Source organism: Akanthomyces muscarius, chromosome 2 (assembly GCF_028009165.1).
Source record: "Akanthomyces muscarius strain Ve6 chromosome 2, whole genome shotgun sequence".
NCBI classification, from domain to species: domain Eukaryota; kingdom Fungi; phylum Ascomycota; class Sordariomycetes; order Hypocreales; family Cordycipitaceae; genus Akanthomyces; species Akanthomyces muscarius.
The window spans coordinates 1,156,373-1,181,365 of NC_079242.1; the positions used below are offsets into that span (position 1 = coordinate 1,156,373).

Consider the following 24,993-nt stretch of genomic DNA (forward strand, 5'->3'; position numbering starts at 1 on the left):
AACACAATCATGTATCAATTGTGCTCAGTGCCATTCATCGTGGCCAAGTCATTAAGACATTCACGTGCCAACGTCACAAGAGGAATCACAGTATGCAGGGAAGCTGGTGTGCCATTCATAAGGGGAAATTTATTCCTCAAAACAAAAGCCCAAGTCGTGCTAACGAACGCCGAATCATCCATGCCATATAAGTAGGCCTAAAATCACTACCAATTTTGTCCCACCCGTCATACACATTTTTTTTTCGCATAGCAATGCAAACTTAGTTCATCTGGCGGATGAGACCGTTGATGGCATCCTCACGGTTGCCAAGGTCACCACCCTCGATGAAGTGCTTGAACTTGCGGGCACGGAAGCCACCAGTGGGGTTGGAGAGCTTGAAGGGCCACAGGAAGTTGGAGACCTGCTTGAAGTTGGGGCCGACCGAGTAGATCTCGTGGACGAGATCCTCAATGCAGACGATGCCGTACTTGCCGAGGTTCTCCTCAATGATGGCGTTGTCGGTAAGAGCGATGCGCTGCTTGTTGACCTTGCCGTATCCACGCTTGTAGATGAGCTCCTTGATGGACTTGAGGTTGGGGTAACCGTAGGCGATCCAGGGCTCGACAATCTTGAGCATCTCGGTGATGGCCTTGGTGACCTTGATGAAGACGCCGTTGTTGATCTGGAGGAGACGGAGGAGCTGGAGGATCTTGCGGGGCTTGGGGGCAATCTTGTTGATACCCTTGATGCGGACAACGAACATCAGCTTGGCCTCGGCAGGGACGTAGGCGGAGTCATCCTTCTTGGCAGCGCGGTGAAGACGGATCTTCTCACGCTCGGCATCGCGGTACTCCTTAACGTACTTCTCAGCACGCTTGAAGATGACGCCACGCTTCTCCTTGTTGGACTATTGAAATGCATTTGTTAGCATAACTGGCTTGGCTCTGGCTTTGGCAGTGGAAAAGGGAAGAGGTCAGGCGAATCATCAGACCCGAAAGAAGGTTAATTATCAACAGCATCGACAGATGTCTAGTCGAAAATGTGTAGTTATGCATCACAGAAAGTGCCACATTTGTGAAGGGGAAGATGAGAGAAAAAACTTACGGCCTTCTTCTTCTCAATGGCAGAGGTGCGCTCAGCGCGAGCCTTCTCCTGGCTCTTGCGCTTCTTGAGAAGGGTCTCAGGGACCATGACGTGGTCGTTGGTAGGGACGGTACTGTCAGGCAGAATCAGATTAGTACGTAGTCCAGCACACCCCGTGCGAGGGTGTGGAACAGAGAGCGCCGGTGCGAGAACTGTAGCTTGAGCGCGACATTCTGGCTTTGGCTGACTCGAAACTGTATTTAATCGGTGAAAGTGACAGGCGAAAGCAGGGTGCTTTCGGCTTGTGCAAAGTAATTTCATCCGACAAGTCCCCAGACTTTCGTCCGGGAGTGAGAAGCCGTGACGGGATACATGGCCATGTCGAGAAGAAGCTTTTCAGCAACCCTTCCTTTCAAAAGCCAACCCAAAATCAGCAGCAATGTATTTGAGAGGGAAGATGTTCCAGTGAAACAATGTTCTTCGCCTCCAACGCCCCAGGCAGCATCCTCTCAGATCCGCAAAGCCATTGGTGACAACAAGCTTGAAGAAACGAGGGCAATACGCCACGGGAAAAAGATATAATCGAGCTGGCAAAGCCTCAATCGAGAAGAAGCCCTTTCATCCCCATCAGGTTCAGGAAGGCACTCATCGCTCGGATTGAGCTGGTTTTTGCCCAGCGAAAGAGGACCACGACACAAAAAAGAATTCTGCAATATCTCGAGGAGACCGGGGTCGATGGTGAAATCGAAACTCTTCTCTCATCCGTCCACCCTTTCGCACGAGTTCAACAAAGGGGTATAAACATACGTGGCACCCATTTCGACGGTTGGCTGTTGGTGGTCGGTTAGTGATGAAGAGGAGGGAGGGAAGAGTGTGGGTGGGCGGCAGGAGAGGTTATTTTCTTCTCAACAGAGGATACCCTGGGACGCACACTAGGACTGGAAAAAAAAACTCCACATCTTTTTGCACACCGCAAAAAAGTTTTTATGGAGCTCCAACCACTCAAAGCGGCGGGAGACCTGATTTTTTTTCGCCTAGGGTCAGGGCTTTCGTGCACACACTTGGAAATAACTTCTATTCTGCTACACCCCACCGCTTCTGACCCGCCCACTGGCGCTGGGGCTGGGTGCGACGCCAGCCATACCACCAAAGTGCCCGCTGCTTTTGCTTTGGTCCTCGATTTTGGAGATTCCCTCATTCTCAACCGCCCAGTCTCAAGACACAAACCCAGTCAAAATGCCCCCCAAGAAGGTCACCCGCGCTCCCCAGGAGAACATCTCCCTCGGTCCCTCCGTCCGCGATGGTACGAACCACCCTATCTTCGAAAATTCCTCGCATCAAAGCTCCGTCGTGCTAACGTAAATCTTCAACAGGCGAGCTCGTCTTTGGCGTTGCCCGTATCTTCGCTTCCTTCAACGACACCTTCGTCCACATCACTGATCTCAGGTTCGTCACGCCTCCACCACTTGCCACGCGAAATCAATGCGACGGCACTTCGAAAGCCCCGAGAGAAATTTGAAGACTAACATTGGCGGGGTTAATAGTGGTCGCGAAACCATCACCCGTGTCACCGGTGGCATGAAGGTCAAGGCCGACCGTGACGAGTCCTCCCCCTACGCCGCCATGTTGGCCGCCCAGGACGTCGCCACTCGCTGCAAGGAGCTCGGCATCAACGCCCTGCACATTAAGATCCGCGCCACCGGCGGCAACGCGACCAAGACCCCCGGCCCCGGTGCCCAGTCCGCCCTCCGCGCCCTCGCCCGTGCCGGCATGAAGATTGGCCGTATCGAGGACGTCACCCCTACCCCCTCCGACTCTACCCGCAGAAAGGGTGGTCGCCGTGGTCGTCGTCTCTAGATGCACAACCCTGCACCAACTCGTGCGCTCCCGAAACAAAACACTACGACGGAAAAGTTATGTGCTTTTTTTTCAAGCAAAGGGGTTTTGGTCTTTTTGGCTGGGACTTTATTCTGCGCAGGAGTCTCTTTGGTCTAACTGGTTTCCATCTGTGGCGTTGAGAAAACGAGGAGAACGGCATTTATCGCCTGGTCTCCAACCTACTTTGTTGCGCTGCCTGCCTTGTCTGGGACGAGCAGTGCTTCAGTAGATAGTTACGAATTTCGCCCGAAGAAGGCCCATGACAAAGTTACTTCTGCTAAAAACCTGTGTCCTGTGAATGCGAGGTCCCTTGCTGCTAACTGTGGTGTGCGCGTTTTGAATGTTGGTGTATTATCAAATCAAAGCTCGTTCGAATGAATCTAATGTGTCAGGCTAACAACTCCAAATTCCAAAACAGGCTCTTCCCATCTATGGCCAATGTCATGCGCGTGCTAATTATTTGAATCCAGGCTTCAGCGACCACATGCCCCTGCCAGCACCTCCAGTCTTGCTGAGCATGGCAATCGTGTCGAGCGCCGTCTTGAACTCATCGCTCTGCTTCTTCCCTGGGCAGTACGGGTTGAAATGATCCACGAGCATCTTGCTAGGCACTTGCCCACCGTGTCGATTGATGTACTGCTTAATCATGAGCATAAAATCCTTTGCTTTGAGATTCCTTTCGGCGCCGGGCGTGCCTGCGCGAAAGCTGCCACTGCCAGCACCATCGTCGAGGCCCTGCCGATCAGCCAGGTTGCTGAGAATGCCGGCAGAGCTGGGCCCTGCGCGGCGGCGATTCCCTCCAGGCCGGCCGCCTTGGCCGACTTCGCCTGTCCAGGTCACTGTCCCGATGGGCACGCTGCGGGCTTCTTGGCCGGCTCGTCGGAGGTGCGCGGCGGCCTGCTTGGCAACCTGGTTGGCCTCATGTCGGAGAACGGCAACATCAGCCTTTGCTTTGGATGGACCATTGACAATCTGCTCGTGATCGTAGGCGCTGTTGACAGAGCGAGCAAAGATGCCATCAAGCATGCGGCGCTCGTCTTGTGCGGCCTTGTCTTCTTTGAATTCTTCCATGGCCGCGACCAAGTCCATCTGCTTCAGCTCTTGCTTTTCATAATCAGGGTCGACGTTTTGATTGGATGCACCGCCGTCTCCCATGGTGATGTCAACCTCAGCACCCCTAAAGACCTCGCTGCGCTGTGCTGCCGCTTCTCCCCCGCCGTTGTACGTAAAAAGGTCATACAAGTCAGACAAGTCATACGAGCTGCGTTGCTTTGGATCTTTGAGTACTTTGTTCGTCATGAATTGCTTGAAGATTTGCCGGTGGTAAATCTTTTCTTCGATTGTGCCCTCCGTCATGAGTCTGTAGATTTTGACTGGTTTATTTTGGCCAAGCCGCCAAGCTCGCTCTCGTGCCTGCAAGTCTGTTGACGGATTCCAGTCAGGATCAAAGATGATGATACGATCAGCGCCTGTCAAGTTGGTTCCCAGACCACCAGTGCGCGTAGTCATGAGAAAGACGTGGACATCTGGGTCATTGTTAAATCGATCAATCATTGGTTGTCGTTGGTCAACCGGCGTTTCTCCATCCATTCGCAAATACGATATGCTGCAGTCTCTCATGCACTTTTCGATGATGTTGAGCATCAATTTGCCTTGAGAGAATAACAGCATCTTGTGTCCATTGGGAATCATGACGTTTTGCAGCAGGTCTTTGGTAAGTTGCAGTTTAGTCGACAACCTTGGGCTGCCATAGTCATAGCCAGCCTTTTCACTCAGCTTCTTGTCCAAAAGGTCAGGGTGGTTGCAGATTTTCCGCAAAATGTCAATTCCATAGAGTGACTGTCGTCTTCGATTAAGAATGGCAGACACCTCGTCGGATCTGAGAAAAGTCTCATATGCCTTGCGCTGGCCGTCTGTCAGCTTGCAAAATAAAACTTGCTCCGTCTTTTCTGGCAAGTCTGCTGCAACGTCAGCCTTGAGTCGCTGCAATAGGTACTCGCTAATTGTTTCCTTGAGTGCCTCGGCACATTTCTCGGCAGTCATAACTTGGAGATTCGAAGCGTTGGCGTAGCCTCCTTGGCGGATTGGGATCTCAAATTGAGTTCGAAAGTTGACGAGGGTGCCCAGTCGCATAGGATAGATAAAATCGAAAAGCGACCAGAGCTCGGTCAAGTTGTTTTGCACTGGAGTTCCAGAGAGAATTACTCGATTTGGTGTGTTTAATTCCTTGCAGGTGACAGTGATTTCGGCATTCGGGTTTCGAATCTTGTGGCCTTCGTCCAAGACAGCGTACTCCCACTCAACTCTAAGCAGGTCCTCGGCATATGTCTGGAGACCCGTGTACGTCGTGACAAGCACATGGCCCTTGTCAACCACGCCACGAATGATGCGTCGCGCTGCCTTTGCAGATTTGCTAGCCATGGGACGGAAATGATCCAAGTCATAGTCGTCTTCAACAGCCGGATTCAGCATACCGCTGCCCGACGAATGAAGGATCGAAACACGCAACGGAGGCCACCATCTGTGAAATTCGCTGACCCATTGTCGAAGAAGAGTAGCAGGAGCAACGACAATAACAGGACGCTTAAGCTTCTTGCTGCTGTGCAGGGCGGCAACAAAAGCAATTAGCTGGACTGTCTTTCCTAGGCCCATTTCATCACCGACGATACCGCCAACGCGCTGCTTGTATAATTCTGCCAGCCATTGCACTCCTGTCTTTTGGTAGCCGAATAACGATGGATGGATATCCCCAGGGACTTTTAGATTGTCGTCGATGGACCAATCTGGGTGATCGGGTGACGGCTTTGTCCATTCATCTTCCTCCGGGTCGCTGTCGGCTCCTGCATCTGTGGAGTCTTGTGCTTGTCTTCTTGAGCGTCTTGCACGGCTACGCCGTGATATCCAGTCATTGAGGCGGCGCTTGTATAGCTTCTCGTCACCATCATCAATCTTTGTCAAGTCGATTTGCTCCTGTGCTTTTACAGCAGCCTTGACTTTGTTCTTGCGGCGCTCTTCTCGGATAAGGTCATCTTCCGTGCCTTGCTTCCAGACAGTCGAGTCTCCTGAGCCAGAGGCGTCTGAAGCTTCTGGCTCGTAGTCTTGGGAAGGACTGCTCGATTTCTCACGCCGTTGCTTCTTGCGGGGCCGAAGTGAAAACTCGGACTCGACAGCGCCGCTGCTAGCTGCTGGTGTGCTTGCTGCAGTCGAAACTTCTTCCTCAAAACCAGGTCGGCGCAGCAACTGGTGCGACGCGGGCTCTTGGTCTGGGGCGTCGAGTTGCTCTGCAGCCGCCTGCTCTTCGGCATCAAGAATGGCGTCTGCTAGTTGACCCTGGACGCCAGCCGGCCGGGGTCCTCCAACGCGCGCAAAGGGTGTGATTTTGCCAGTTCGGATGAGGTAATCGCGGTGACTCTCTCCTGGTAGTCTGGCAGATTTTGCGGTGGTTGGGACTTCGAGAGGATCTTGCTCGTGGCGTTTTCTCATGCGCGACTGAAAGTCGGAAATATCATTAGTCAAGTGGAGGATTTCCTGCTCAATCTTGGCAACCTCTTTGCGAATGTTGCCGGCCTGGTAGGGATTCGTGGCGGCCCGTTCGAGGCGCTTCCTTTCCTTGTCCAGCTGCAGCTTCAGTCGCTGGCGCGAGGCCTCGAGCTTTTCAATTCGAGCCTTGTCCTTTTTGTCCTCTTGTTCCATAATTGCCGCGTTGGCTTGGAGCGTAATGTCGCGTTCGAGCTCATCCTGGTCGCGAACGGTGCCGGTCAGGTTTTTGAGCGCATCCTCTTCCGTCATGCCGGCCAGATTGGTCTGCTCGGTGGTGGCCTCTCCGGCTTCGCCATGAGCAGCAGCGACCATCTTGTCGACCAAATCACTCCGTCGTTCGGCATTTTCAGCCGTTCCATTTTCTTCGTGGTCCATGATGGCCAATGCACGTCAACGATGGCAGCGGCAGTGACGGTCGAGCAGGTTGCTGCAAGGGACGGCCACAGCACGAGAAACGAACTCGACGATTTTTCGTCCGGTCCAAGGACTACTCTCTTCTCAGACTGACTAGAACGTGTGCAAGTGCCTAATGCATTGTAAAGTCCAGTGTCAAATATTTCTTGTCGAGGCTTGAAAGTGGCAATCTGTCACCGTGAATGAGAGTGGCGCTGACCAGGTGGCAAAGCGAAATGCGTAGTAATCAGAGGCACTTTCCGAGTCGTTCCCCAGTCTCTAGCAGCCCATAATGCGTCGGTTGACAAATTATCTTTTCTCTAACGTTGATGTGGGAGATTCGAGATGGAGATTAACGGCAGACGTCATGGACAAGACGATGAGAAATCGTGAATCTCGAGTCCAGGCAGCCTAGCCCGCTAAAAATTAGTGGCCAAGAGCGCTGAATGTGCGGCATGCTGCCTTGCACTCCACAGGCACGTGCAGGCGTTCCAGCGCTGGGTCTCAACTACCTACCTAGGTATTCAGCTCCTCGTGCAGTATGGCGTATGAGTATCTATTTATCACCAAGGGCATTTAATATATGAAAGCAGATGATGGCGACATACTTCTGCAAATCATACGCCCACCTGTTAAGCAATATAAGTTCATCTATATTTTTCCAGCCCTAGACGCCAATAGTAAGCCACTTCTATTTAAGCACCTTACTTCTTATTCGACCCGCTAACTACCTACCTTACAAGCTCCATCTGGTCTCTGGTAGGGCGTGGAAGCTTGCCTATTGCTTGCAGCTTACATGCTCGTCACAGTAATCTCAACTTGACGATTGCATCGAGTCAAAACGCCATTGGCCGTCAAGATTTGTCCCATTTTATCGCCGGTATATACTGAAATGTGGGGGAAAGCCTCACACCCGTTGCTTTCTTCCTGCAGTCGCCTTACTCCCTCTTCTCCTCACGCCGCCTGGGCCGGCATCGCTGCGAGCAGACGAATGGTCTCTCGGGTCACTGCGCCAGCATGGCTCTCCTCGCTACTAAAAGAAAACAACCCGGCACCAAAGCTCTACGCGTGGACACCAGCACATCTAGGTCTCTCCACCGGTTCGCCGCCTTCGTCGTCCTCGCTGTCGACCCAGCCGCCAGCCGCCGATGATGCCCGTCGCCGCTTGCACATTCTCGGCCTCGGGAACCTAGGCCGCCTATACGCCTTGTACATCCGTTCTCGCGCCGATCCGCCTCCCATCACGCTCATTGTCCATCGCAAGGAGCTCCTCTCGCAATGGCACGAGAGCAACGGCATCGAAATCACCACACACCACGGCCAGGTGCACACCTGCAAGGACTTTGACATTGAATGGTGGACGGAGGAGAAGCCGCCGTCCCAGACCGGTCGTCTCGCGCCCCCCGTTCGCGAAGCAGCCGACGGCGGCGCCATCCAGAACCTCCTTGTCACGACCAAGGCGCAGGCCGCACTGCCCGAGGTGGACCGCATGCGCCGCTACCTTGGCGCGCAGACCTCGGTGGCCTTTGCACAGAACGGCATGTCCAAGCTGTGGCCGCCGCACGGCGCCGCCTACATGGCCGCGCGCTTCCCCGCCGGCGACGGCTTCAACGCCCTGCTCTGCGTCACCAACCACGGGCTCTACTCGACGGGCGCCTTCCGCAGCGTCTTTGCCTCGCCCGCCGACGCCTACCTCGGCCCCGTCCTGCTGCAGAGCACGGCTGGCGCCGCCGCCGCGCCGCCCAGCGCCGCGTATCTTACCTCGCAGGTCACGAGCACGCCGGTCCTCGCGGCCAAGGCCTTCAGCAGCCTCGACGTCTGGGTGCTGCAGCTCGAGAAGCTCATCATCAACACGTGCATTAACCCGCTGACGGCCATCCTGCGCTGCAAGACGGGCGGGCTGTTCGCCGCGCCGGACGGCGTCCCCGCGCAGGTCATGGACCTCATGCTCGCCTCGTCGAGCCGCATCCTGCAGGCCCTCGTCGCGGACCCGAGCAACGAGGCCATCCTCGCGACGGACACGCAGGGCCGCAGCGTCGCCGCGCTGCGGGCGGAGCTCACGGCGCGGTTTGCCCAGCCGCGGCTGCGGGACATGCTGCACCGCGGCGGGCTGCGCGTCAAGGACAACAAGAGCTCCATGCTGCAGGACGTCGAGGCCGGCAAGCCCACGACCGAGATCCGAGACTTCAACGGCTGGCTCGTCGACATGGCGGCCTACCTCGGCGACGACGCCATCGATGTCGGCGTCCACGAAAAGGTCATTGATCTAGTTGAGCGGCGGGTAGTGATGGACGAGCAGCAGCTCGCGGCGCACATTTTGGCAGCATGAACTATAAATCTAACAAGCTGATGGAGCCCAGAGAGCGGCAGGGAGAAAGCAGTAAAGCTGCTGGACATGATTCATCGCAACCCTGCCGTTTTGAACAACCCGTGGAGCGGAGGGTGTTTAGCTATCTGGAGTCGAAGAGGACAGTATGGAAAGCGCAAACATTGAGACACTCGTTCAGTGCAGTTGTTCTCATGTACAATAGCGACGTCCTGTGGCGCTATTGATGCCACGGCCCGTTACTTTTCATGCCTACATGGCGAAGAAAAGGGCGAAATCGAGCTCACGCGTTCCGTTCAAGACAAATTGCACGCGCCAAGAAGGTGTAAAAGGTTCCCAAACGAATCTATTAATGAGGGAAACTCAAAAAAAGCACTAGATTCATCTTTGTGTCGCAGTAAAGCGTTAATTCTTACATGTACCACTCCAGCCAGAATAAGCGTCAGCAATTTGAAAAGCAAAACTAATAATACTTTGACTTCATAAGATTCTTCTTTCCTTTGCCATCGCCCCCTCGCCTTTGGTGTCGTTTTTTGTCCACATTTGGGGGTAATAAATGCACCGTTCAATGCCCATGTCCCGATAGAGTTCCCCCCATCCGTAGCAAAACTATCCAAGAAAACGCCGGTGCTGGGTATTTGTAAAAAAAAGATGATACACCCCAATTTCAATGAATATTTTTTTTCTCACTTCATTCCTGCTTCACTTCCGCGTTTCAATTGAAACGTGCACGCGGCATACCCGCTTTCATCCATCCCAATTCTTGGCCGAAAGCCAAACTTCGAGTGACAAACGGGTCGAGCAAGATGGGATGGAGTAAGAAACTTAGCAGTGTATGCTTTAGTTATCCTTTTGCCTCCGGCCACGACAATTGTCCCAATATAAAAACAAAACTCAGGGTAGCGAATTCCAAACGCGCATGCATGATAAATCGTGATAAAATAAGACGAATATGAAACGAAAAACGGCAAGACAAATAAGCCAGATTAACCCACGTCAAGATTCCAAAAAGTATAGTATCGATAAAAAAAGGTAAAGGAGTGAAAGAAGTAGAAAAAAGTTGAGGTGGGTGTGTCTGTCGGTAACTGTTGCGAATTGGTCATTTCCAACCATTCTGCTTCCCAGTGTACTGATGCGTGATTTGTAGTCTTTTCGTCATTTCCATTATTGTTCTGGCATTCCCTGGTGATGCTTCTCTGGGAAGGGCAGATGTCGATTTCCCCCCGGGTACATGACGATGCCGCTCTCGGAAGGACCAGGTTCAGGCGACATGGGTGGGTGGTAGTCCTCATCGCTGATACCAATCTGGGCGGCACGTTCGCGACACGCTGCGGGTGTGAACCCGGTTCCGACTTTGTGAGCAATGATTCTCCATTTCTCGTTTTCGTAGTCTTGTAATGCGTTGCGAAGCTTTTGGTCCTGTTTTAGCTCTGTTAGAGACCTATATCAACAATTTCAATGGTAGCGCAATAGACAACGTACCATGTCATCTGTCCATAGCGTCGTTTTCGCTTTGAGTTTTGTGCAATACCGTACTTGTAGCGTCCCCGATGAGCGGCCGGGAAAGAAATCAGCGATTTGCTTCCACGTTAGGTTCTTCTGCTCCTTGAGCAGAATCAACAACTGGTCATCTTCTGCTGTAAACTTGAGCTTCGGTCCCCGCGGCCTTGGTGCTGGCATTGGCATGCCTTCTTGTCCAACCATGCTGGCAGCCGAGAGCTGCCCCGATTCGTCTCGTCGCATCATTTTGGAGGGCGGTCCCATGTCCGGCAGGTGATGGTGATGTGTCATGGGCAGCGGTGGCGTGCCAGCCAAACCACTGCCTGAAGAGTAGCTTCCTCCCATTGGTGTTGTCACCATCCCACCGAGGCCGGTGTGATGATGCAGGTCTTGCATGCCTGCGGAGGTCAAGTCAAAGTCCTCCGGTCGTGGTCTCTTGCCAGAACTGCTTCCTTGATGCGGCGATGATGGCGAGTGACGCTGATTGGAAGGTGACATGGTTGGATATAGAGGGTTAATTAGAGATCCGTGTGCCCCGAATGGATTTCCCATTCGGTCTCGAGGCGGGCCCATGGCTGGACTGAAGAGAAGCTGCGAAGAGCCGTGCGGGGATGCCTGCGGGTGTGTGAGAACCTGTTGGTGGTGGGAGGTGGCAGCATCTGTGTTCGAGTCTGGCTGGATTCGAGGAGCACTAGAATCTGCTGTGATGTCTCTCTGGTATGGGTTAGGGTGGTGCTGTTGGTGGTGGTCCTGGCCATGCTGCCGCTGTGTATCGGAGAAGGCGGACGTGTCATATGCGGCGTGGACTTGCCTCTGGTCAGCAGAGGGCGAGAGCTGACCAGAGTAGTCCACATTGTAAGTGTTTCGATAGTTGTCCGCCAGCGTGGTCTTGATGCATGGATCCCTCCAGAGCGATCCGCCCTGAACGGTCGCCGGTCTGTAGATGGAAATAATGTTCGATATGGCGCCCCGAGATGGGCGACTTGGGGGGGGGGGGAGGAGAGCACGTTTATGGTAGGAGTAGAAAAGGAAGAATGTTGGCTTTGAGAATGGCAAGAGAAAGCCAGCAGACTAAATCTCTTTTCTCGACTTGGGAAGAGGAAAAGAAGAGAGAAGAGAGAAAAAGGCCTGACTATGCTTGGCCTGCCTTGCTCGCTGTGGGTATCGGCAAGGATTGATGGGGAGAGTGGTTGTTAATAAACTGATTGGCGACGGCAATGCAGCCGCGTGAGGGAAGCAGGGCGGGCAGAAGCGCCGACCTGGCGGAGATGTCTGGTGACAGATGTCCCCGTAGCGAAGTCCTGCTCTTTAAAAAATCGAAAGTATAAATTTCCGATGGGAATTCACAGCACGACAGCTCTTGTTGGCCAATTTACAGCAAAATGCGTGGGCAAATGAGCAGTGAGTGGTGTGCAGCAAGGCGCTGAACAGGGGCGTGTTTCGGCGTCGTCTCGAAAATGGCGGGAATGGGAAATAGGCAGAGTGTCGACTTGCGCAGACGCTCACATGTGGTGTATGTGTATTTTGGTTGAGTTATGCCAGTATGCTCCAATGGTAAGATTCTGGCATCAAAGGCATGAACGCTCGAAATAAGCTGTCGCGAGATGTTGTATTAGCTTGGCTGGTGATGTATTCTGCGCGGCCAGGTCTCGTAGTGGTGAAGCACATAAGATCTGACGTTTATAGCGCCGTCACAGGGATCATATATAAACGACTCGAGACTTTTTCTCTGTGGAGATTCCAAGCATGAATATTAATGGGAGAAGCTCATTATCCAGAGTTGATGCCGAGGATTGAGGGCAGAGAGAGGGAGGATCCCCGTGGTGTGCGATGGGGTGTGTTTGTTGAGACTTTTTAAGTCTGAAAGCTTGAAGCCCGCCGCTAAGTTGCTAGACAGGGTGGGCTTGAGAGCCTGTCGATGGCTTTCCTTGACTAGATGCACATGAGATTCTACCATGTGCACGACCCATCTTGACCCTCAAGGGCGTTGCGGCCACGCCTTGTCGACGGGGGGCTGGTGCCGAGGACGGTGCTTGACTGGAGACGAGACAATTTGACCAAGTTATGCAGCTAAGCAACTGTGGACAGCCACAGGTAGATACGGACCTTGTAGCTCCAAGAGCGCTCCCCGGAGTCTCCATACGAGGCGCGATTGGCACGAAATCATGTAGTAGCCATGGCACTTGGAGGGTATACTTGAGTGTGAGTGGGAGAAACTGGGGCCAACCTGCAGATGGGTGCATGTATCGTCGGCCGCCAACCGGCCTCATTAACCAGATGCGTAAAGTTAGTGGTACCTACGTTGAGAGGAGTCTGAATAGTACTGAGTATGAGGGAGACAACGTGCAGGCAGACAAGTTGCGTTGCTTTCTGGCCATTGGAGCGCCAGAGCGTTCCCGGTTACTGGGTACTATAGTTGAAGCGACTAGGTATCTGCTAGAGGAGGAGATGGTCTGCAGGGGATAAAAGCGAATGGATGACAGCCTAGCAGGCTTCCTTTGCCCTGCAACGGCCAGGCAGCTCGGCTCGTAGACAGGCATGTTGTTAACAGTCATGCCGTGGCAATTCTTGATGGACCAAAGAGCAGCAGGTATGGAGCTACCAGTGTCGCAAGGCAAGCCCAATGCAAGCCGCGTCTGGCCAAGGCGGAGCGGATTGGCTGTAAGCAGACCAAAAAAAAAATTGCAAGGAAGAGCTGCAAGTAAGTTGAAGCAAAGATGCCAGTAGGTGGGTACTGGCTGTAATGACAGGGGTTGAATGGAAAGATTTTGAGGGGGGTGGATGTATTGCATGCATACACCAAATACCGTTATAGTCGAGGGTGTCGGAGGCGCGAGGTGGGCTTGTACCTTGTCGTAAGGACAAAAGAACCCTTGGCCACAAGTCACGCACAGCCAGTCTGGAGCGGTCCTGCAGCGCGGTCCAGCGAAAAGTAAAAAAAACCACTGCTTTTGAAGACCAACGACGAGGTTGACACGAGTGCGCGGAACCGGGCGGGCCCCGTCGCAGTCTTGAGTAGGTAGCAGCACGGACGGAGCAGTGCACACCAGAGCTCCGTAGAAGGATGGATGCAGTGTCAGAATGGTTTGGAGTGTTCGGGTTGACGCGCGTGTGTGAATGGTGGTGTCTGATGTTTGGTACGTGTGGTGTGCCTGACTTCGGCCTGGGCCTGGAAAGTGGCTGAAATGTTGTGCGGGATGAATGTCACAAGCCACCGGCAGCCAAAGATCAGACCGACTGCAACTGGGCGGGCTAAAGGATGGCCTGGTGGCTGACGAACTCAACAACCGGCAGAACGAGCATGTCTGTGCACGTTGGGATGCAACCCAGGGCGGCGTGTAGCTCGATGGGCTAAGGAAAAAAAAGGGCCGGAGGTGTAGCCCAGAATGGGCGTGGACCTCGACCGACTTTGATTTTTCTTTCGGACCTTATTAAACCCAACTAGAGCCTGGCTGCGGCGCAGAGAGCAGATGAAGGCGGCGCACAACTATGCAAGAGGAGCGGGCGCAAGCCAACGGACATGAACAGGACGGGATTTCGTCTCAAGAGATTAAGACGATGCGCTGCTTGGCAGGCGGCGGCATAGCTGATGATTGTGAATCCATGCTGGCAAGACTGAGACGGTAGCGAGCTGCGACAGCCCAATGGACGCTACAGAGCAGAGCTCCGTTGTGGGGGATCGAAACCCGCGGGGGTGTCGCAGCACAACTTGATGGTTACCAATCAAGCGAGGCTGTCATGTCTGTTAGTCTGCTGGCGACAGGCTCTCGTGAGGAGGCGAGCTTGACGGACTGTTACATAGACAGGTTGTTAGCATGTGTTGGTGCAAGCTCAAGAGTTGTGCTGTGCTGTGCCGAGCCGAACGCCGCCGCAAGCCTGGTTACCAGTCCCGACCTGGTCAACTATTTAGTGTACTGGCAACTAGTTACCAGTATCGATATGGCGGTCGCGCTGGGAGATGGGCCAGGGTGAGGGTGTGTGTGCGATGTGCATGTGCATGTGCATGTGGAATTGGCCATGGATGGAGGTATGGAGAGTGGGCTGATTTGAGCGAGAGGCCATCCAATCCGAACCCTACCCATGCAGGGAGCATTGGCATTGGGGGGATTGATTTGGGGCGGGCTGGATTGGTGTGCAAGGGTATTGCCGAGGAGCGAGGATGGTGGCGATGGTGGTATTGATGATGAAGGCGATGTTGATGATGATGATGATGATGATGATGATGATGATGATCGTGGTGAAGCTGGTGATGGTGGTGGTGGTAGTAATGGTGGTGTTGTTTTGGAAAATACTGCACGTCTCTGCCTGCGTCTCTTTGCTGACAGATCGACTGCTGGCCGTTTGCTGTCGTGTTCCGTCGCCGTTTGCACGATGCCCAGCCAAAAGACCCGTACCTGAACTGACTAGAGACACTCGCTGTGGACAGTCGACGACAGTGGAGTGGACAGTCGACGACAGGGAAGGAATGCCCAACGGCGGGCGCCCCTCCTTCCTTACTCGTAAGCCTCGCCGTCCTGGCCCAACCTGGCGCCTGGGATGCCTGCCTGCTTGGCCTGGCCCCGGCTAGCCTCCGTGCCCTCCGCCCAGGCACCACCCCGGCTATTGCAGCCTCCTCCCCTCTGAGCTGCCATCCTGGGAAGGCTTCCGTCAACCCAAAACCGCCTCATTCAACGCCCATATCTCCATAGCCCCAGTCCTTCTAATTTCCTTCCTCTCCCTCTACCGACATGCTCGCCCTGCCTGCGACGGGTCGCTGTTCCCACCTGCCTTGAGCATTGCGAAAGAGGTCCTGCGGCCATTTCCGATTCTCGTACTGCGCAATCCGTCGACTAGTTAATCATCCATTTCCTTTCGCAATGCACACTAACTTAGGTACGCCAACAACGGCCAATAATGTGGTGTGTGCTGCACGATGCGGCTAGCCCCGGCTGCGAGTATGCAAAAAGAAACAGGTTCAATACGGCGTATCCTTTTAAGCGGAGGAAAATTAACAACAGTCACAGTCGCAGTCGCAGTGTGCCTACTACTGCTGCTGCTGCTGCTGCTGCTGCTGCTGCTGCTGCTGCTGCTCTCGGCTTGTCCCGTCTCGTCGTGCTCCTCGTCACGGTCCTGTCAAATTCTCGCTCGCAGATTAACCCTGCGCACCTGTCAAAATCGTCCGGTGGCGCCCAATGTCTGAGTCAATCTCTCCAGAGCTATAGCGCCATTCCCGCGGTTCCTCGAAAGCTTCCTGGTGGCCCCCCATGCCCCTTGGCACCAGACCAGCATATCGGACCAAGACACGAATCGAATCCTCAAGAAAATAGGACAGCCCGCCGTTATTGTGGGCGCGACCGTCTCAACTGACAAGTCGGCTGCTTCAGCGCGATCCCTCTTTATTCCATGTCAACTTATGCACTCGCCTCCCGCTCACACTCGCAACGCTTGTGTCGTCATGGCCCACCACCCGCCGGCACACGCACAAGCTTGTTCCTCGCTAGAGGTAAGCCTCAATCCTGGATTAACTCTTGCTATTTCGCTCGCCTCGGTTCACCCTGTACTTTCTAGTCTGTGTGCTTTGCGACTTGGAATCACGCCCCCTGGTCAACTACAGGCAACCCTGTGGCCCTCCCACGCTCCGCCCCCTGCGCAGCCTAACGGCGCGATGTGGGATAACAGATGCGACATGCATAATGCATAAAATAGTCCAATTTGACTTTGCTCCCCCAAACTGACCTTCTCTTTTGGAGGCGCCACAGCTTCCGGCTCAGGCTTCCGGCAGCTGTTCACCAGTGTCGCCTTCGCCGTCCTTCTCTAAATTACGGCCGTATGCATGCAAGGCTACCCCGGTGAGCTGCATTAACTTTCTGGATATCTGATTTATGAACTGCTTCACCGTGACGCCAGCTCAGACGTCATCTCATCTGCGCCACCCTCACCGGTTGTCCTCTTCCAATGGGGATCACGTCTCGGTGTGAAAGTAGTCATCGGCGGCCTCTACACACCTTTGCACCAGCTATTATCATAATGCATACTATAGAAATAGGGTTCGTCCTGTCGGCAAGAGCTGGAAATACGACATGCGGCGGCATGTCCGCTCAATGCGCCCCGCGAGAGCTGATGTCGATGCTTTGGCCTACACGTCATTACAGAATTTCGCACGGCACGAGAAAGGCATTGCAAAGAGGCGTCAGACTAATTTCTCAAGTTTCTATTTTCAACCCACCCAGTATCAACGACAAGCTAGTACTACAGAGAATATCATGGCATAACAGGTTGTTATGCTCTTCGACAAACCAGAAAAATGATGAACAGAAATACAATGATGTAATAGTAAAATGTCACTCTCGGCTTTCAACGCCGTGTCTCCTCCTCCATGTGATTTTCTCCTCGGACTCCTCGGCAAAAATAAAATTGCCTGTATCCTTTCCATGCTATCTTTCCATGCTATACCCCCTTTCACAAATTTCTCGGACATTAGATTGCGCTTTTATGCAAAGTTGTCTGAACGATCGACGCCAATGTCCTCGAGCTCAGCAAAGCTGTGGAAGTGGACAGGCCGGTGCTGGTCGCTGTAGAACGGCAGGGGCGTGTCGAGCTTGACGTGAACGCTCTTCTTCTCCATGCCAGCAAAGGCGCTGCCCATGAAGCTGTAGTTCCAGCGGCCACCGTCGGGCACGAGGAAGAAGCCGCGGAAGCGTGGGCTCAGCAGCAGCTTGCGCTTCTCGCCCATGGTCGTCGCGAAGCCCTGCGGCTGGTCGCTCTGCAGGTCCCTGTTTTCGGCGCCCCATTGGTAGCCCTGCGGCGTGAGACCCCAGGCCGACAGCGACACGCTGCCGGGCGTAAAGGCGACCGACACCGTGACGGTGTTGGTCTTGTCCCACTCGCTGTGCGCATCTAGAAGCTTCGAGTGCTCTGTGACGTCGGCGGCCGCCATGTAGGGCAGCTCGCTGCCGGACGCGGTGTGGATGACGCCGAGAGGCTCCATGCCCTCGAGAAAGTCGCTCTGAGGCAGTTGCTGTGGCAGCTGAACGTTGCGGAGGCCGCCGACCTGTGGCATCATGACAATGCACTTGATTTCCTTTACCTGGTCATTGTCCGGCGCAGAGGCGCCGTACAGGTAACCAGCAACTTGCACACGCAGATCGGCAATGGTGATGAACTTCTTCAGGATGTTGTTCGGCATCACGTAAGTGACGTCGTCAAGGTCATTGTCGACTGAAGAAACGTAAATGTTCTTCGCGCGCGTGCGCAGGTTCGACGTAGCAATGGCACGTGTACGCCACTCCGTCTTGGAGGCAAATGTCTGCTGCTCGAACTGCGATGTCGTTGTGACAATGAGGTCTTCGCCGTGGATGTTTTGCGTCTTGGTGGTGACGGCCGTGAGCTGAGCCTGTTCTTGCTGCTGCTTCTCAATTTCGGCGGCTTGTTGTCTCTGCATGGAGGGCGCAGAAATTTCCATACCCAAGATGATATCTCGTACTTCACTGCTCGTCAAACTGGAGACGTTGACGTTGTTCTTTTTACCGTAATCATTCAGAATAAGATCACGCAATTGAGTCTCAACCTTGATCCACTCCTCATCTGTCAGCGATGGCCAGATGTGATGCTCCAGAGTGATGATGGTCTTGTCGGGGCGGAGGATGAGCTTCGTCTTGTCAGGGTTGACATGCAGAGCCCGCAGGATGAGCACGAGACGCGAGAATGCGGTGAAAGACGAGATACTCTTGAGCCATTCGTCATAGAGGTTGAAAAGAACCATCTGAGGCTCTGTGGCCCGCAGGATCATGTCACCAAGCTTCTCAACCTTCATAGCAGCCTGGAAAGGAAGCTGCAGCTCAGACGCACGGATGGAAATGTTGGGGAAGTCGACCAACTGCACTTCGAGAGGATCAAGGAGACCTTTGCGAGTGACAATGAGTTGCTTCGGCTGCTCTTCGACGGGCAGTGATCGGATGAGCGCTGCAACTTCTTCCGCAGTCTTCCACTTGGCAAGCTGGCCAAGACGCTTTTGTCCTGCCCAGACGCTGGTGTGGATAATCTTCAGGAACAATTGGCCGGTACGAGGGTTGAAGATGAAAATGGCACCATTGATAGGTTTTGTTGTCAAGTTACCTTCGAAGGTCTTGTGGATCGTAACACGGTAAACGTTGGTATCATCGATGAACAGCTGCGTCTTTTGACTGAAAAGTTCAGAGTAGTTCTGAGAGTTGAGAAATTCTTGATTGCTCTCGGAGGCGTACAGCTGAAGACCCTTGCGGATACGTTCACGCAAAACGTAGAGAGCAGGGTTTGCCTTCATGACCTTGGCCATGGCCTGCTGAACAAGAACCTTGAGACCGGGGAAGAACATTCCGTAGGCCGAGTACATGTTGTAGGCCAAATCAATACCAATCATCAGACCTGTGGCAGACGGGTAGATACTGGCACTGTCGGTTGTGTAATCGAGATACTTGGCTCTCGTATAACGGTCAATGTCGTGAGAGTCATAATCACCATAGCGAAGCTGAATATCAATCCAGAACTTGTTCGTGGTGGTCGGCTCGATCACATCCTTTGTGTCATTGAGATGCGATGGGCGAGTGACATTCCACTTGTGGCTTGCGAAGAGCAGAATATCAGCGCATGAGCTGTTCATCTTGTAAGACTTTCTGGGATGGATGGTCTCTTTCTGAACAGTTTCAATGCCTAGAGCTTCCAGCTCCTGGTCAAAGACTTGACACATGTCCATGACCACAGACTCGTGAATCTTCTGCCACAAATGGGCACGGAAAATCTGGATCAGAGAGATCTTCAGCGTTGGGATTTTTCCGTGAAGGAAGATGCCGGTCAAATCAAGCTGGACCTGGAAACCAACATAGACGTTGGCTCTGTTGATAGTTGGCGACCACCACAAGGTGAAGCGACGGTTGGGAATTTGGTTCAAACCGGATCGCTGGGCGTTGGTCAGCTTCTTGAACTTCATCGACTCTTCGAAACCACTGTTGTGGAGCACAAGGTAATCATGGCGCAGATAGAGTTGGTCTCCATCCACACGGAATCCGGCCCATTCCGTCGGCTCAGACTCAAGGACGATGTCGTCCACGACGAATCTATCCGTGTGTGGGATAGTACCCTCTGTGGCTGTTGTGCGCGGTGTCGAGAATAGCAGGTACTTGGCTCTCTCTGCAGACTCCATTGCAGCGTATTCAGCAGCTGTCATCTCGTGAGTGTCGTAGCTGGCGGTTGCGGTCTCCTTGTGGAAGACAAGAATATGGTTGGTAGTAACGACAAGATCTTCCTTTTGGTTTTCAATCTTAATGCGGTACAGTCGATCCTTGCCGCTGACAATGTTGAATGCGCGTCTGGGGCCTCCGTCAGGTCCCAGAAGCAGATCGCCCTCCTTAACGGCCTCAACAGCAACTTGAGTATGATCATGGCGCAGGAGCATGGTTCCATTGGCGAGACATGCCTTCTCCCAGAAGAGACCTTCCCAGGACGCGAAGCCTGTAGCTTTGAAGAGAGTGTGCTCCAGGATAGTCTCGACACCACCAAGTGCCTGAATAACATCAGTTCGGTAGGCATTCAGGTTCCACAACTTTCCGTCATGACGCTGGCTAGTCCACCAGAATGGGTTGCTCTTCATTAACTGATAAATCTTGAACTCAGCGCGAGCGCGGAATCCCTTGTCGAAGCTCAGTGTACTGCGATCTTTTTGGAAGAGCGTGTTGATACGAGGCAGACCGCGGTCCCAGCTGTCCTCGAGATCTTCCAAAGTGAGACGACGGTTCTGCTGATTTGCTTCGAGGCGTTTCTGGGAGTATTCAGTCCAGACACGCTGCGAGTCAATGAATTCTGCTTCCCACGGAATAATGTAACGGAAAATGTTGGGTATAAGAGTCTCCTCGTCATGCGTCATACCAGCTCGGAAGTGAGTGGTTCCAGTATCAGTCTGCTTGTACCAGCGCTTGTCACTGGCAGGTATGAGAATGTGAGAGCCGGAGATCATGCCAAGACCACCCAGCTCCTTAGGAGTATAGAAGACAGCAGGGGGGAAACGAGAGGGCATCTTGGAATTGAGACCGATCTTGACACGAGTCTGGATCTTGGTTTCGCACTTGACAATGGTATCGAGCAGTTCCACTGTCGAGACAGCAGCCTCACGATAGTATGTGAAAAGAGCAATGAGTGCAGTGTTCCACTTGTTCGCGATTTTGGTAAAAGTTGTCGATCCAGAAGACATCAGAATCTGGCGGATTCGGTTGTTGAACTTGGCGATGTCGTCTTCCGTCACTTGCAAGAAAGCATGCGCCGTGCGCTCCTTGGTGGTGTTGTCGACAAGTGACCAAACACTATCTTTGACAGGGAACTCCTCATTCTGATTCCGAATCTTTGGCAGAATGCGGACTTCGAAACCGCTCATGGAGAATAGCAAGTTAGGGTTGTCTCTGCTATAGACACTAGCGAAGCTATCATCCCAGTCAATTGTAGTCACTGAGCGAGGCAGTCTGTTCTTGAGATCCCAAAATACGGCGCGGCCAAGGTTGACATCGTGGCGCATCAAGCGCATACGCGAGTCGCGAGGCCAGCATTTTTTGCTCTTGTAGCCAATGACGTTCTCAAAGTTGGGATCGGGCTGCTCTGTCAAAAAGCGCTGGATGAGGTCTCGAGATTCTTCGGCGGTAAATCGGAGGAAGACCCAGATCTTATCAATATATCTGCTGTACAGGCGAATGGGGTGTCTAGTTTCGGTCTCGCGATCGCGGAACTGGAGGAAATCGTTGGGGCTCTGGGGAGGTCCAGCAATTTCACTCGCACGTTGAGGACCGAGCAGCAGCAGATCGAGAACCAGGCCGTAGTATTGGAAGACAAAGGCAGAAAACTGCAGACCACGGATCATACCGTAGCTGTTGACATGGTTCATGTCTTTGTAAGTCAGTTGAACGTTGTTCTTGGAGGTGATGTAGTCAGCCAGATTGTGATCCATTATAAGTCGCAGTAGGGAGTTAAGCAGCGTCAGCTCCATCTTCTCATAAACTTTGGACAGCTCTGTCTCGATCATGACATTGCATTCACCATTCTCGGTCTCCCATACGCCGCTGAGGTTGTTGATACCCTGGGCCCACTTGTAAACCAGCAGAGGGGGCACTTCAGAGTCGGAGGGCTTGATCCAGGCTGGGAAGAGATGTCTTTGGTCGGCCTGGTACCAGAGATATTGGTCAAGGTAGGCATCGCTGATCTTCTCGATAGGCTCAATGTCGTATACCGGGTTGATGGTGCTGTAATTGTCGTTCATATCAATGTTGACTTCCTTGAAAGCGCGCTGAGTAAGGAGGAATCGCTTGATGCGCTCCAGTGTAGTACCGGGGCTATCATACGCTTGCTCGATCAGGGCAAGCTCTTCACGCTGGCTCTGGTTGAGTCGACCTTTGACGGAATACGCCTCCCTGAGACGCTCCAAAGCGAGGATGAGAATTTTTGTGTCGTGTTTGTACGAGACACTAGGAAAGGGAATTGGGGAAAATTTTCTCGACTCGAGCCAGTGAACAGTCGTGGTGTAGATAGCAACGGCTTCCTCAGAGGAAACGTAAGGGCCATCCTTCATGTGGTTGTGTTGTCTCTCTTGTTCGGCCTTGAGCCAGAGACGAGTCAGGCGACCAACATTCTTCTTTGCCACTGTCTTGTCGACAGTAGCGCCTCGCCGAATACGCTCACGGTTGTAGTGCGTGACGGAAATCCACCAATCGGCCTTCGATTTGACATATCTGAGAATAATGTTCTCGATGGGTGCAGGAAGGCCGGGAACCTTCCACGGAATGTTACTCTTCCAGCATCTCCAGGCCTCAGATAAGTGCTGCAGCACCGTATTGACCTTGCTCTGTTTGATACCTTCAGGCATCATGTCCATCAGATCAGACATGACGGAGGCGCGGAGTTCAAGATCAAAGTGAGACTCGACTCGCTGCTTGGTAACTGTCTTGGCGACTCCCTTGCTATGTCGACCCTCAAACTGTCGCGAAAGCAGGTTTCCAAGCCATCTCTCGAGGAGAGGAATAATACCTCTCATGAAGAACAGCCACACTCGCCATGATGGGGCCCAGAAACCACAACCAGGACCCTTTCCAACGGGCCCAGAGTTGAAGCGGTAGTATATCAAGTGCTTCAAATCCTTACAAGTACGGATCTGATGCATGAGCTTATATTTGTATCGGTACATACCAGTCAGCTGGCCAACGTGGTTGAATGCATAGTGGATACCATCAGCAAGCTGGAAGGCATCAATGTTGCCGAGGCGGTACTGCACTTGCGCATCAACAATGAGCTTGGTTAATCTCAGAATTTCTCGCATGAGATGGAAAGCGTTTCCGAATCGAGACTTCTTTCGCTCCTTTGTTGTCAGGGTTTTGACAGGCTTGAGATTGAAATTGTAATCCAGATGCAGGTATGTGAGGTTCTTGCGGTGAATCAACAAATTCAGCATATTGAATCCCTGTCGACAAACTTGAAGACCAGCCTCGACCCAGTCGATTGTGGTCTGCTGAAAGAACTTGGTCTGCTTAAGCGAACGAAACAGGTTCTGATTGTTGTGGGCCTTGGGCTTCTTCTTGTGTAGCTCATTGAGAACATAGTTCTTGAGCAGCTTCTGATACGAGACACGGACCTTGACGGGCGGCCGTTCAGTCGGCGGATGCTCAAGGTACCACTGTTTGATCAGAGGCACGTCCTGCGCTCTGACCATGCGTCCTGAACGTCTGTTGAATGGGAATGGAGCCCACCAAAGCTCGATGGCCGATGAAGTGTGTTCATTGTCAAGCTCTTCATTAGCAAGGAACGGTTCAACGCCAGCCGGGAGTGTGAACCCATCTTCTTCGTCTTCTTCATCGTTTCCGGCCCCGAAAAGTTCGTCTTCAAGTGAAAGTTCGACATTCTTCGGCGCGACAGTACGTGATGAAATGGGGTTGATGCGGCGGTCGAAATGGAAAGTCGGCAGGTCAGGATCATCTGCACGGTTGAAGACAACCTGAGGTTGCGAGTGCCATGACATGTGCACGCTTCGCGGGAGCGAGTTATACAAGAATGGATATGCGACTCGAAATTCGGTTCGGATGGGGTTTCGGAAGATGATGCGGTCGATTGCATTGAACTCGCCGAAGTCCTCTTCGTTCGGGTTGATATCTTTATATAGAGGTTCGAATCGCGGGCCACCCGGCAGAGCCACGTTGAGAGCCTTAGCAGTCAAGAGACTTTTGAGATCGAAGAGATAAAAGTAGTTCTTGTCAATGACGTCGGAGATGAGGGGTCTGCTCAGTCGAAAGAGGGCAGCCATCTGAGGCAATGTCATATTCCATGACTTGTAGCTGGGTCCGTTGATATGTGGGGTGTCGAGCAGCGGGCGGTGGTCGTAAAACCATTCGTAGATGGCTTCGTCTTCATCTTCGTTCAGCTCCATCTGGATCGGCTCGAGAGGCTCGACGTCCTCGATGTTTTCGGACCAAGACAGCGGCGGTTCTTCGTCATCAAAAGGCGGGAATCGCATGCGCTTGAAAAGTCTTCGATCAGCCTTCTCTTTACGCATGAAAGTCCACATCATCGCCCACTGCGCAAAGAAAACAGGCTCGATGACACGAGGGATCTCATTCACGAGTGTCAGGCAGCCATTGACGTGATACAAAACCTTGACTTCGCGTGCAGACTCCCAAGGCATGGGCATGTTCTCTAGAAGCTTCAAAACAGCGTGTGGCATAAACTTCAAGGCGCCAAGGTAGCTGCGCTTGTCGTTTGTATATCTTCTTTGCGACACGTCACCAATGTCGCGAACAATCTTGCGCAAGTGCTCAGGGGGCATATCTGCCTTCTGAGTCTCGACAAAGCCACCCTTGCGCTTCTCTCCGAATCGATTGCGCTGGTGTCGAAGCCATTCCTGCTTCTTCTGGGCAAACTTGGCCATGTGAGGGTCGCTCTGCTGGAGACCTGGGGGAGGGGGGGCCGCAGGGGCCGGTCCTGACGGAGGAGGCGGCAATGTTGATGGCGGCGGCGGAGGAGGGGGAGGCCCCCAGCCTGGAGGTGGTGGCGGCGGATGCGACATGGTTAGGCTTGACGACCAGTCGTGATGGTCAGTATTCGAATGTCGTGCCTAGATGATGGCTTCACGCCGCGCGCGCGTGTCACGACGCGCAAAGTACTTGAATCTCAAAAATTGAGAAGTCAAGCACCTAATAGTATCGTGTAATGGTCTTCTCCCGATGAAGGAAGTGCCGTTTTCACAGCGGCGTACGGCAACAACCAAACTTGGTGCTGATGAAATTATTTTGGCTGGATCGCCCTTTGGAAAC

General features: G+C 53.1%; 6 protein-coding genes across 9 annotated transcripts; 2 read left to right on the forward strand and 4 right to left on the reverse strand.

Moving 5' to 3' along the window:
• Positions 1-262: 262 nt before the first annotated feature.
• LMH87_003482 (uncharacterized protein) lies at positions 263-1,883 on the reverse strand (the record flags this gene model as incomplete). The annotated part of the gene is made up of 3 exons (XM_056193582.1): positions 263-889; positions 1,087-1,198; positions 1,873-1,883. The coding sequence occupies 3 exons, from the start codon at positions 1,881-1,883 to the stop codon at positions 263-265; spliced, it is 750 nt and encodes a 249-aa protein (XP_056048274.1).
• A 418-nt stretch (positions 1,884-2,301) lies between these two features.
• On the forward strand, positions 2,302-2,922 carry LMH87_003483 (uncharacterized protein; the record flags this gene model as incomplete). Its single annotated transcript, XM_056193593.1, has 3 exons — positions 2,302-2,368; positions 2,439-2,511; positions 2,610-2,922. The coding sequence occupies 3 exons, from the start codon at positions 2,302-2,304 to the stop codon at positions 2,920-2,922; spliced, it is 453 nt and encodes a 150-aa protein (XP_056048275.1).
• Positions 2,923-3,399: 477 nt separating this feature from the next.
• On the reverse strand, positions 3,400-6,858 carry LMH87_003484 (uncharacterized protein; the record flags this gene model as incomplete). Of its 2 annotated transcripts, none has more annotated exons than XM_056193604.1 (1): positions 3,400-6,858. In XM_056193604.1, one exon carries the CDS (start codon positions 6,856-6,858, stop codon positions 3,400-3,402), a length of 3,459 nt encoding a protein of 1,152 aa, XP_056048277.1. The 2 variants fall into 2 exon arrangements, with proteins under 2 accessions (XP_056048277.1, XP_056048276.1); XM_056193605.1 differs by having other exon boundaries at positions 3,400-5,364.
• Positions 6,859-7,768: 910 nt separating this feature from the next.
• LMH87_003485 (uncharacterized protein) lies at positions 7,769-9,205 on the forward strand (the record flags this gene model as incomplete). Its single annotated transcript, XM_056193616.1, has 1 exon — positions 7,769-9,205. One exon carries the CDS (start codon positions 7,769-7,771, stop codon positions 9,203-9,205), a length of 1,437 nt encoding a protein of 478 aa, XP_056048278.1.
• Positions 9,206-10,366: 1,161 nt separating this feature from the next.
• Positions 10,367-11,200, reverse strand: LMH87_003486 (uncharacterized protein; the record flags this gene model as incomplete). Its single annotated transcript, XM_056193627.1, has 2 exons — positions 10,367-10,621; positions 10,685-11,200. The coding sequence occupies 2 exons, from the start codon at positions 11,198-11,200 to the stop codon at positions 10,367-10,369; spliced, it is 771 nt and encodes a 256-aa protein (XP_056048279.1).
• Positions 11,201-17,171: 5,971 nt separating this feature from the next.
• LMH87_003487 (uncharacterized protein) lies at positions 17,172-24,746 on the reverse strand (the record flags this gene model as incomplete). Of its 3 annotated transcripts, none has more annotated exons than XM_056193639.1 (1): positions 17,172-24,746. In XM_056193639.1, one exon carries the CDS (start codon positions 24,744-24,746, stop codon positions 17,172-17,174), a length of 7,575 nt encoding a protein of 2,524 aa, XP_056048282.1. The 3 variants fall into 3 exon arrangements, with proteins under 3 accessions (XP_056048282.1, XP_056048281.1, XP_056048280.1); XM_056193638.1 differs by having other exon boundaries at positions 17,172-20,111; XM_056193640.1 differs by having other exon boundaries at positions 17,172-19,859.
• Positions 24,747-24,993: the final 247 nt, after the last annotated feature.